The 12,537-nt window shown below is 42.9% G+C and overlaps 1 protein-coding gene across 4 annotated transcripts in view; it reads right to left on the bottom strand.

Annotated features, from left to right (window-relative positions):
- Window positions 1-1,743: 1,743 nt before the first annotated feature.
- The window catches only part of LOC126541618 (tRNA endonuclease ANKZF1-like), a 44,968-nt gene continuing 34,174 nt past the window's right edge, over window positions 1,744-12,537 (bottom strand). For all 4 annotated transcript variants that reach the window (XM_050188461.1, XM_055076772.2, XM_055076774.2 and 1 more), the window contains 6 exons: window positions 9,953-10,445; window positions 8,752-8,863; window positions 7,737-7,823; window positions 6,229-6,309; window positions 4,567-4,637; window positions 1,744-2,050 (listed from right to left, as the gene is read on the bottom strand). In XM_050188461.1, the coding sequence (XP_050044418.1) occupies window positions 1,927-2,050; window positions 4,567-4,637; window positions 6,229-6,309; window positions 7,737-7,823; window positions 8,752-8,863; window positions 9,953-10,445 (968 nt within the window). In that variant the 3' untranslated portion in view covers window positions 1,744-1,926. The remainder of the gene's footprint in view (window positions 2,051-4,566; window positions 4,638-6,228; window positions 6,310-7,736; window positions 7,824-8,751; window positions 8,864-9,952; window positions 10,446-12,537) is intronic.

The following is a 12,537-nucleotide window of genomic DNA, read 5'->3' as shown; positions in this document are numbered from 1 at the left end:
AAAAAAATTCTAGTAGCACTTTTTTAATTAGCTCTGGAATAACTATAGAGAAATACATATTTGCGGCGCAATCACAGTTCTTTTGGATCCCTCGTTTACTGCTCTACCAAGTGGCAAAACCGACTTGTGTTGTTATTTGGGAAGTTGCGAAATGATGCGTGGTCAGCATTCCCGTACAACTGCGTAGAGCGCAGGATGCTGCGGTTCTAGACATACTGCGCCCGCCGCGAAAGGTTAGAAAAACACCTACATTAGCACAGCAGAGAAATGGCTACATCAGATGGCTCGACTGATAACTGTAGAAGCGTCATTCAAAACGCACGGAATTATTCTTCACTTCTGGCAGCATTTTCTCTACTTCCTTTTTAAATAAAAAGATGGTCGATAAATATTTTCACAAAGAAGTAATATTTGTTAATTTTCGCTTTTCCTCCCTGTTTGTCTGTCGCATTGGTTCTCTCCCTTTGCAGATTGCTTAATTTCTCAACTTCTTGCGACTCTTGTCTCCAGTTGTCAATTTTCCATGAAAAGTGCTGTACAATTAGGGAAAAGCCAAACGACGTAACAGGTGACAGTCATATTGCTTATGGGTTTAACCGTTATTGCAGGGTCTGACGATGGACACTGTTTCGCATTACTTTGTTTTCCACCTTATCGAACCCATATCGTGGGTATATGGTTCCGAAGCTCTGCCAGCGTCGCGGTGAGCCATCACTCAAGGAAATAATAAAGCAAAAGGAAAAGTTAAACGCAAATGGTGTTTTCTCCGGCCTCAACTCGTTCCACGAGCATACAGACTAGCTGACTACGAACCGAATTGCCTTCCTGGTCCCTGGATCAGTCTAAACGAAGAAGATTGAACTAACGAAGCAACAGCGATGCGCGTAATCGTTGAATAGATGGTGGCAACTGAACTCCTCTCGAACTAATCGCGCGGGCACCGAATTGATGACAAAACTGGCCCCTACAGCCCAGGAGATGCCGATAACTACCGTCATCCAAAAAGAGTGAAAAAAATTGACCATTCCGGTCTGTGAAGATGGAATGACAGCGAAAGCTGACGACAGTCAAAGCTCTCAAATGAAAAGCCAAGTGCTTCACCTTCACCGCAGGTCAGCCCAAACATAGTGCAACACTGGGCCGACCCCCGCCGGAGGTGAAGCAGGCGTCAAGCACTCCCCACATGTGGGCCAATCTCGACAGTAGTGCAATGCCGGGCTGACCCGCGGCAGAGGTGAAGCAGGCATTAAGCACTCCCCATACGTGGGCCGATCCCGAAGATAGTGAAATACCGGGCACACCCACGGCGGAGGTGAAGCAGGCGTTTAGCGCACCCCATACGTGGGTCCAGCCCAAAGGTAGTGCAATGCAGGGCCTACTTGGGGTGGAGATGAAGCAGGCGTTAGGCACTCCCCATACGTGGGCCCATTCCGAAGATCCCAAAGGGCACGTTACAGGTTCCTCACCCCGCCATACAGGTATGTGACATTGAGCTTGGACCCTTTCTGCACTATCACCGGGATTGGCCCACATGATGATTTTTTCTGTTGACGGACGCCGAAAAAACTACGGAGGGTTAGTCACACACAGCTTTCGCTTTCACCGGCGAACAGATTAATTTGTCGGTGCTTTAGGAACATGTGTGAGGAGTGGTCGCGTGGGCGGGGGGGGGGGGGGGGGGGGGGGTAAGGCCCCATACTGCCCTTTTACAAATTAATATAATTAAATATAACAAAACAGACATTTGAAGTTAAAAACAATAATTTATTCCAAGTGCACAATTTCCTCAATCAGTGACACTTGCATAAGCAGAAACATCCATAAGTTGCTCATTTGACCTTCATCTAAAAGCACACAGTGAAGCCACTGATGAGCTGTCAAGCAAGACTTAGCAGAAAGGAGGCACATCTCAATGACTGAGGCACATCAGGCACGGTTGGTCTGGGGCTTCTTTCGATGCTCCTTGACACAATTCATTGTGCAAAATTTGTTTGCGCTATATTCAAACGGAACTTTTCCGGTTATGTCAGTGCCACACATAAAGCAACGCCTGGAAAGAGAGAATACAGGATGAGAAGATGTAAAACAGATAAATCCAATAATGTAGCTGCTCAAAACACTGGCGTATAATGAAATGGCATATATAAGCAACTTCATGTATACAATGACTAAAGTAGAATCTCGGTAGTAAGATCATGCCTGGTAGTACAAACTTTTGATTCAAAAGTCCCAGCTGAAGTCCATTAGCCAACAATGTGCTAAATTTTGAATGTTGCAAACTGCTTTTCAAACTGCGGCGAATTATCTGAACTGAGCTGCCACGCGATCCCCGGCAGGGAGGCTTTGGCATGCCGGTAGCACCAGACACTGGCGGTTGTCACGCCGGCAAAGTAGCCGTGTCGATGCACCAGTCGCATTCCTGTTGCCAAGGCGAGCTACGTCATTCTGCCTTGATACCACCCCTGCACTGCAAGTTTTTTTACACTACTCCTGCGCCACGAGGTATTTATTCTGCAGGAGTCTCTATTAAGTGCCGAAATTGAGAAGGCAATAGATTTGGCTGTTACAACCACTCTCTCTCTCTCTCAAAAAAGAAAAAAGGACGCCTTCTGCATAAAAAATTGCACAAAGCATCTGTTGCTTTGTCTTGCAGTGCCACAAAACAACCCCAAAGATTGCGTACGAGTGGGCATCTGCGTGTTACACTGGTATGTGTAAGCATCTATCTGCAATTCTCTGGCACTGTCATTCGACTAAGGGTCTAGCATAGGCACTTGGCTATTTCAAATTTGTGTTTCTAGCTTCATACTGCGGTGTTCGCCATTACATCAAGGTGCAATTTAACATGCTACAAACTGCTGAGTGAAGTAGCCGTCTGGATACATGTATGTTTTTTTGATGCCCATTTATAAGTGCCTACATTCGCTTTAACATTTTATTCAGTATAAACAGTCAATACCTGGCACTCAAGATTTAAAAAAAAATGAGCAGGAAAGGACGCTTCGGAATGTGTTACATTACTTGTTATACTTGGTCATATCATTCATAAGAAGCCAACAAACACTGACACCAAGGACAACATAGGGGATATTACTTGTGCTTAATAAATGAAATTATTATACTTGGGCGTGCTTTCCTAATGCACATATGTCATTTTGGTCAAGATAATAAAACACTTAAAGCATTAAAAAAAAAAAAACATTTTGTCATTATCAACATGTATGTAATGAATTGGTACTCTTTGAACACTGTGTTTCCAATGTGTACTGACACATCTTGAAGCTAAACATTTCGACAGAATTGCCTGTTTGGTAGGGAAATTGATTAGGACTTGAGACTGACTCCAACCAAATAACTGAACTAGCCCGACGTTTCGGAGCCCATTCGGCTCCTTCTTCAGGGGGTTGTTCTTCGGGGGGTGGCGGTGTGCTGCTTTTAAAGCGTCTTTTGTAAAGAAAATAAGGGGGAGCACGGGAGGTTGGGAGACACTTCGCAGACGGAAAGGTGGGGGGAAACAAAAGGAAAGGGGGGGGGGGGGGGGCGTTGTTGACGGCTTCCGTGGTGCTGGGATGACCGGTGCTGGGGAGAGTGCTCGCGAGGGTGCCCTTGATGGGAGGCGGGGGGGAGGTTACAGGGTCGCGCCGACGTTTTTGTGTTGGTGAAACAAGCGGTAGTCTACCTGGCTGTGCGTCCTTTTCTTCTTTTCGTCATGTCGCGAAGGCCATGGATATACACGGAGGGTAGGTTGCCCTTCACGCGGTTTATGTTATTCCCCGTATTCTGAATGTGCCATGACTCCAGCAGTAGTCATGGTCTAATCATGTCCTGCATTTACCTCAATTTCTCCATTATTAAGGTTCTGCTCGTGGTAATATTGATGCCTTAGAGAATCTCGAGCACTAGTCTATCACTTTAGCTTGACAATATTTGCCTTTAGTGTCCCTTTGATCAAAAAAGGCCAATTTTTTTACTGCAGAATTCTTTATCAAAAACAGGGTAGACATTATTTTAAGCACTTATTTATACAAATCTGCAAAAGTGAAGCTTGAGAGCAGTACAAAAATATAATAGGTATTTTCAAACAGAAATTGAGAATTCTAAAAATATTGAAAGAATCAGCTACAAGCTAAACTCATTCATGAACATATTTTTCACAAATGTGCAGGCGAACCAGCTCTTTCACGTCACAGACCATGCATGACACATAAATCACCCAATCGTAACCTGAGTAGCTTAAAACGCAAAATACCCTTAATTGCTGTAGGAGTCTCCTTGAATAACTTTTGAGCAAATCAGGCCGTCTATGACAGTGAAGATCTTGAGAACCACTGCCATAAGCAACATACACAATTATGCACTGACTAATTATTGTATTTGCTGCCATACATATCTACTACAAACCAGCTTTGTAAGTTATCTATATGTGGATGCTTTTAGGCATTTTTCTGTTCAAAATAAAAAACTTTCAAGCCTGACTGCAATGAACGCGTGCAGTATGTAAAGCTCAGATGAGAATTCAGGAACCCCAGCACTGTACTATATGGCATACTAAAAAAGTTTGCTTACATGAGTACAACAGGGGCTCCATTAGTTTCCAGAACTTGCTTTGCAAACCTCCGCTCAGCCGCCAGTGCCCTCTGAAAAACATAACAGAGAGAGGTGATGCACAATAAGTACACACTTCCACAAAACAAGCAAAAAAAATGGAGAAGTGATACGTGTCACAAAAAAAAGCTGCTGGTTTATGTCTAAATTTGATGCAGTAAAACTCCTCCGATTTGCCCCCAACTTCGATAACTTACAAGCTGCCCTTAAGCCTATCACATCACTTGTTGGGGTTCGCAAATGCATGCTAGAAGTAAACTTGAGTGCAGAAATGCAACTCCGCTTCTTCCAACACAAAGCAGGCAGTTAAAACACTTTACACTTGACGAAAGCTCTTTCATACAGGATGCCTGGGAGATTATACTTGCGGACAACTGTCTGGGGGGGGGCAATGAAGGGAAAGCTACAGGGGTGGAGCTTCTGCAGATGTACAGCTATGTCAAGTGAATACAGCTTGTCTTATTAAGATTCTGACTGACCGACTGGCCAATGTCACCGACTGATGCTGCCATGTGATTTATGCAGCGAGGGCTCATTGTGCAGCCGAGACTCTTGAGCTGAAGGCGGTGCATTTGGCACATCAGAAAACATGTAACCTCAAGACACCACTGTATAATACAAACTCAGCATATGGCAATTTCGATGTCATGGGAGTGTTGCACATAACTGATTGGTACAATGTGTCTCCATACATCTCATTCAGTCTAATGTTTTTTACTCGGAACTTCCGATTCGGAAGTGTAAGAAATTTTGTCATAATGCTCCTAGTTATTTCTTGGACACCCTTCTAACAACATTACTGTGTAAATATTTTTATAATAAGTCAAAAAGATGCGGACCACAGAAGAAAATAAATGAAAGACGTTTTGGCTCCCCTGACGGGAGCTTTGTTCACAATCTATGGGGATAATATCTTGTTGTTTGCTAATGTGTCAACATTTATTACATAAAATTAGAAGGCTAAACCTAGCTACTCGCTCTGAGCCAAAGCTTCATCACCCAAAGCAGAGGAATATCATTCGTGGTTTTGCAATTTAATGCACAGGCTATCTTGACATTTATCAATCACATTTGTTATCATCACTGGCAGAGACAAACATTAAAATAAATAATTAACAATGAAAACAAGCTATTACTACCAAAGAAAGATTTTGTAGTAACAGTAGAATATCTACGATCATGTGCTGCTTTCCCTGACCAAGTGGTATACCAGACAGCCATGCAAACTGATAGCCTGCATACTAGTAGCAACCAAGTCTGACTATACAAACAAGTTTTAAATTTATTAGAAAAAGTTAAAACAATGCATATTTATATGTTTAATGAACTATGTGCCTACATATTTGTGTCATATAAAGCCAACAGGCAATGAAGCCAAGGAAAGCATAGGGGTAATTAGCTGTGGTTGAAAGTGAAATATAGAAAATAATGAAGACAAGAGAAATGAAAGTGGATGAAAAAATAACTTGTTGCTGGAGGTGACGAAGCAAATCATGGCCCTATCAAGGTAGACCATAGTGCATTTGCTAATGTGCTTGCTAATTTTGCAGATGTCACAGTTCATGAGTACATCTCGCAAATCTTTGCCTCAAGTTGTATCCTTATGTCAGTCCTTTATCGTACCTTTTCTCTGTCACTTAGGGACAGAAATCTTTTTTTCTCCAGCTCCTCCTGTTGTCTCTGAACTTCAGCAGCTTTTCTTTCCTGTAAACAAACAAACAAACAAACACAAACTATGACGTTTTGTGGGATGCCCATGATTGCATTACATGCACCAATATCTGAGCATATGCTTCTTGTGAACTACTTTTATACACATGCTTAGCTATCACTGCTTTACGCTTGGCATCTTTGCCTAGTTGTGTGCATGTTGTAGGGAGCCATGCTGAAGGCAGTGCCCATGATAAAAGCTATAGTGCTGTGAAAAGTGAATTCTTTCACACACGATTATCAACAAGCACGGCACCAGATAAATATGTGGAACCATCTGCCAGGAAGCCAGGCCATTCTAGAGATATTGGAATGCGACACAGGCAGTTTTTAAGAGATGCCAGTAATTAGGCCAAGTCTATAAAGTTCCATAAGTCATAGATTCCAGCACTACAATGACCCAGCTTTCGCAAATGCCTAACATTAATTTGCAGAATAGTTGGCTTGTAAAGACTATGCTAACTAAAGAAACTCCATGTGCTCAATTCAAAAGCTCCACCTTACGCACCTTTCTGGCACATATATTCATGGCGCATGTTGTGTATGAACCTTGTGGGGATTCAGGTATGCCCCGGCACCATTGCGTGGGCATTCACCTGTTCTGCCCTCCCTACGCTTCTCCTCATTTCTACTCGCGATGGTTGTCCGCGGTGGCACTCCCCTTACAATGGTTTGTGGTGGGGGCACTCACGTCACGGGGATAGCCACCGTCGGCTCCTCCCGACGGGAGCGCAGGTCTTCTCTCTGGGACCAGCACTGGATACACACACTTTCCTTTCGTCCACTTGCCCCTTTGTGTCTAGAACTTGAGCTCGCATACGGTGCCTTTGTCCATACGGCAAGCACGTATCTTGTGCTGATCCTTTCCGTATGCTAAGTCAAAGAGCGGTACCTAGTGCTCGTGCGTGGTCAAACTGCGTCAAGTTGCACTTATCGGAAGCCCAAGTCGAAGGAGATTGCCTGAGCTCTCGCGAGTTGGCCCATTGGTTATTGCAAAAGCAAGCACCACGCCATGGGGACTTTTCTCAGCAGCGTGTCGCGGGAGCGTTTGCTCTCGCAGCGACATCCTACAGGTGCCCTTGCCTGTATTTTTGCCCTTGTTTGTACAGTGTAGGGTGCCGCCGGAGACAATAAACTGTTTCTGCCAGCTCAGGGCAATACTGTGTTTTCCTGCATGCATAGTGCTTGGTAGCCCCTTTGCGGCCTGAGCATGTGCGCAACAGCGCGCTAGGCGACGGCTGACGTGGTTTTGCGGCTCACTAAGCTCGAACCTGCGGTGGTCAGCACTCCTATAAGATCCTAGGATTCCCATAAACTAAGAGAAATTTTAGTCAAAAAAGAAAGAAAAAAAAAAGAAAAACACTTTGTTGCACAGCCCCTGACATGCACAACCCCAACAACTTGGCAAAGCGAGACGGAACCTTCAGCTTCTCTCTGTGGAGCTTCCGCTTCTCCTTTTGCTTTTCAGAGCGTTCCTTTTCCATTTCCTCAGTTAGAGCATCTGGTATCTGCGCAAAATACAAAAGATCACTTTTAAAGAACTGAGGCACTGTCCTTGGGCATTAAAACACAAAGAAAATTGTGCTTTCTCTCTCATGGGAGGTACAGTGAATGACTATGAGGTAAACGGCAGTCCATGAGGTTCAAGGTGTCGCTTGTACTGTTTTATCACTTTGTTGCCAATGGGCACTGCCCCCATGTTTGCAATGTGTACTTTCTAACTGTAGTACTAACGATATTTCAATCAACCAACATTTGAGTGTTTTATACTATCCTACCAGTTTCACAGCAGGGCATTCTCTTCTTTTTTCTCCAGCTTGGCTAGATAACTATAACATATACTAGACTGAAAAGTGCACAATGTTCATCTCAACAATTACTGCAGGATATGGGCGTTTTAGCTGGTCTGTGCTATTAATAGATCGGTAGGATGTTACATACACACCACACAGCATACCATGCTCACAAGAAGCATTAAACTCGAAGACAATCGTACGGATTGTCAACTAGCTTATGCACAATACTACAAGAAGCCCTCATTTTTACTTTTGACACTGGCCACCACGTATGTGTGAGATGCAATGCCAATAAGAAGAAAGAAAGAGAAAAGAACTCCACAGGTGCCCCATGCAGAAAGAGTCCGTCGATGTTAACTCAAACTCAAATTACAGTGTTAAACATCTCAAAGCTACACACGGGGTATGAGAGATGCCGCAGTAGATGGCTCCAGGTTAAATTCAACCACCTAAAGTTTCGCAACCTGCACCTAAATCTGTGCACACAGGTGTTTGGGTATTTTTCCCTCATCAGAATGTGGTCGGGAATTGAACTCATGGCCTCATGCTCGGCAGCAGAACACCATATCCACTGAGCCAGCACAGTGGGTTCCCTGAATGTTATAAAAGAACAAAGACAACCAACATTTAGAAACCCCACCTGAGCGGCAACGTAGTCGTATCGCTCTGGGTGCAAACCTTTGAAGCGCCTGAATTCATTTCTAGTCTGCTTGTCCGAGCAAACTGCATAGGGGGTCAGTCCTTTAGCATTTCTGTAAGGTGCAAACCAACAACAAACTTTAAAAAAAGAAAGGAATACGCACAGGAACTCAACAGCAAGGCATGTAATCATGATTATGAAATGTTTTGCTAGAGGTGAGAACTGAGACATAAATGGACGAGCCAGTTGAATAGTTATTGAACGATGTTTAAAAACTCGAACTTACTAAGCCTAACATTTAAGGTAAATAACAAGTGATTTTAAAGAAATCCCAGTTTTGTAACACAACAGAAACTGTCATCAGGATGCAGTGCTTGTTTGAAAAGTGTGTGCAAAACTTGTATGCAACTTTTTGATGTGCCATCATTGGAATCAGTATTATCAAGGAGCTGGAAATACCAACAGACTTTGTCATGTTCTTACACTGTTTCCTCCTATTTGCAAGCCTTAGTGACACATAAGAAAATCACTAAATTGGTTTTTGCTTGTATAGTTTTAAAACTTTTACCGTTCTACCCACTTTTTATCAGCAATAGAGTATTGTTTGTTTGTGGAAAAGATCAAGGCAATATTTCTTATTTCAATTTCTAAGCCTGAACTGCAATGCTAAATATGTTATTTAGATGTCAATAAAATACTTGTATATGCAAATATACAGTAAAATACAGTATTGTGATGTCACAATACTGTATTCGCATATGTATATTCACATACCCTAGTATTTGTGTCTTTTCTATGACCATGATAGCTGCCATGACCAGTTGCATGACTGTTTCCAGGTTGAATCTTTTTATTTGTTTCAAATGCAATGCAACGCTTCTTATCACTAAATAACTAAGTATAATTTCAAGAAGAAGCAGTCAAAAATCTACTACGTTACTGGGAGCTAGCATTGTAGTAATTCAAGCTGGTATTGCCAGTCATGCACCTTTGCTCACAACAAAACTGTATTACGTATCTGCGATAGCAGAACAGTGATCGCAATAAATCTAAACTTGATAATTCCCTTCGGCCTCCCTTCAAGTTTCCACCAAACCTAAATCTGAGGCATGTTTCAAGTTGAGAACGTCAAGCAGCGTGTAATTGTGCTATGCCCTACAGCGATAAATGAGCAAGAACTGAAAAACTGAATAGGACTTGCTTTACGGCAGGATCAGCGCCTGCTTCCAAAAGGCAATGGATGAGCTTTACAGCTGAAAGCTTGGCGCAGTAGTGAAGAAGTGTAGAGTCTGAAAAATCGACGGGTCCATTGAGTAGGCAGTGCTCCAATCCATGGCTACGCACAACCTCACAACACGTTGTTAGCGATGGAGACTCGACGGAATTGCAGCGTTCCAGTCTGGCTGGAGCTTCCCATTCTACGGCCTTCTCAACGACAGGGGTTGCATCTGGGTCAGAGCCAACTGGGCTGAGCAGACAGTACTGGCCCACAGCTGAAGGCACAAAGGAATCTTCTACAGTAGCAGATGATGCCTGCCCTGGTATCCCAGCTTCCACACCTTCCTGAGCAGCAGTTTCACACTCCTTCGTGCCACTTCCAGAAATCGCTTGCAGGATGGAAATCAGAGCTTCCTTGTTGGCAGCCTTGCAGGCATTAAACAGAGCTGTCTTGAGCGCCCTGAACTCTCGCGGCACTGGACATCAAAAAAAAAAAAAAAAAAAGAGAAAAAAAGACAGGATGCTAAGTTTAAGTAATTTATCCCAAAAGAGAGCTTATGCAGCCTTAAATAAACACTAAAAAGAAACACTAAGTCAGTTTAGACTGATGAAGTACTATATCAATTGAAACTCTATTTTCATTCATTTCATAGCAAGAGATTGATTACTAGAAAATAAAATTAAAGCCAAGCTTAAATTTTTTTTAAGTGCAAGATCTTCAGTACCAGCACATCAGTGTGATGTCACAAATTTCAAAGTTTCTCTTTTCCTTTCCTTATCTTTTTTTAATTAAGACGCTGTGGTTCAGTAAAAGTTCTCAAAACTTTCTATGTTAAGTCTTTAGCTCCTTTAGAATACAGCGTAGTTAATTTTCACTGATACAAAAATTAACTGGTCTGAGCAGTCGCCATGGAAAGCAGTCACCCTGAGCTGTCACCGTGAAGGTGCTGCCTCACTGCAGACCGATTCGGAGTACTATAGGAACCTGTCGAATGTACCATCAGAAGCATGTGACCACCAAAGAGGCAAACATGTGCCTACAAACTGTATAACAAGTGCTCTGTGATGCTGTCATCCTGGCCTATTAATACAAAACTTCATGTACTGGTCTGCATATAGAGTGAAAAATTGCAAGCACTTGGCAACTGCAGTGCTGGCGCCATCTGCAATGCAACAATATAGCACCCCCCCGCCGCAAATAGGCTGAAAACATTAGTTATTTCACATTCTTTGACTTGTTTGATGGCTTTCGTCTTCAAAAGAGAAAATATACAAAGACCCATTGCGATTATAATGTCAATGACAATTATACCAACATACAGCAGATAAGCACAATACACTTGGCATTACCAGCACAATATTACCAAGGCTCATGAGAACAAAGTTGGTCTTTCAACCTTTTCTGCATGGGAAAAGAAGAGAGCCCATCAACCTATTTCTGCCAGAACATATGAAGATAATGAGTGGAGCTCTGTAATTATTTTCTTTTGTTTCTGCAGCTCTGCAAATATTTACTTCTCCTCTGTGACCTTAGCCTGCTCCAAAACAACTTGCAGCAGGTGGGGAACAATCCCACAACCTTCACATTTCGCGAAGATTGTGGGATCGTTCCCCACCTGCGGCAAGTTGTTTTTTCATCCACTTTCATTTCCATTAATTTATTGTTTCTTTATTTCATTTATTAAGCACAAGTAATTTCCCCTATGTTGTCCTTGGTGTCAGTGTTTGTTGGCTTCTTATGATATGACTAATAAAAATCGGACCCCTTGGTTAATCCCCTTTCTTCTCTTTATTACAAGAGGGTCTCGAATCCGGCAACATTGATGCCTTCAGGTAGCATGTGTGGGTTTATTGACCGGTTGCCTTCAACCAAAAAGATCACGTTCTCGTGACACCTGCAGCAGAAAGGACGTTCCACGTCCGCTGCCAAGGTCTGCGAGTGGTGGCGCTGGTTAACACTCCCAGGAAACATAAATACACAAGAAAGTGGATGAGGAAACGGCGCCGTGGTAACTCAATTGGTAAAGCATCGCACGCGAACTGCCAAGGTTGTGGGATTGTTTCCCACCTGCGGCAAGTTGTTTTTTTATCCACTTTCATTTCCATTAACTTATCGTGACTTCATGGCAGTGCCGCACATACTGCCGTAAAGACACACCATAAAGCAAAACTTGCACTGCCGTGAAGTTATATGTCAAGGTGTAATTTACAAATAACCCACAGCTCGCCTTTGCTATTAAATTATTCAAATTCTGGGTGTGGTTATTTGCACAAAAATATGGTACTGCCTCACATGCCAAGGTTTATTAGTTGCTACAATATGCGCTGGGGTCTAAAATCTGGATCGCCGGAAATATGGTGCAACTGCTGTCATACTGAAACAATAACTGAATCTATCAGCCTTGCAAATGTGGTGGGAGGTGACTTAAAGGCTAAGGATTCCAGAAAAAAACCTCATCTTATGCTCGAATAAATACGGTACTGTGGCCTCCTGGGAAAATATTCAGAACTTCTTGCGACCTCTTCTAGATTGCTGTCAGTATAAAAGAATTAAATTGAATCAATGAG

This window comes from Dermacentor andersoni, chromosome 2, assembly GCF_023375885.2.
Source record: "Dermacentor andersoni chromosome 2, qqDerAnde1_hic_scaffold, whole genome shotgun sequence".
NCBI classification, from domain to species: Eukaryota; Metazoa; Arthropoda; class Arachnida; order Ixodida; family Ixodidae; genus Dermacentor; species Dermacentor andersoni.
This window is presented reverse-complemented; position numbering and strand designations above follow the sequence as displayed.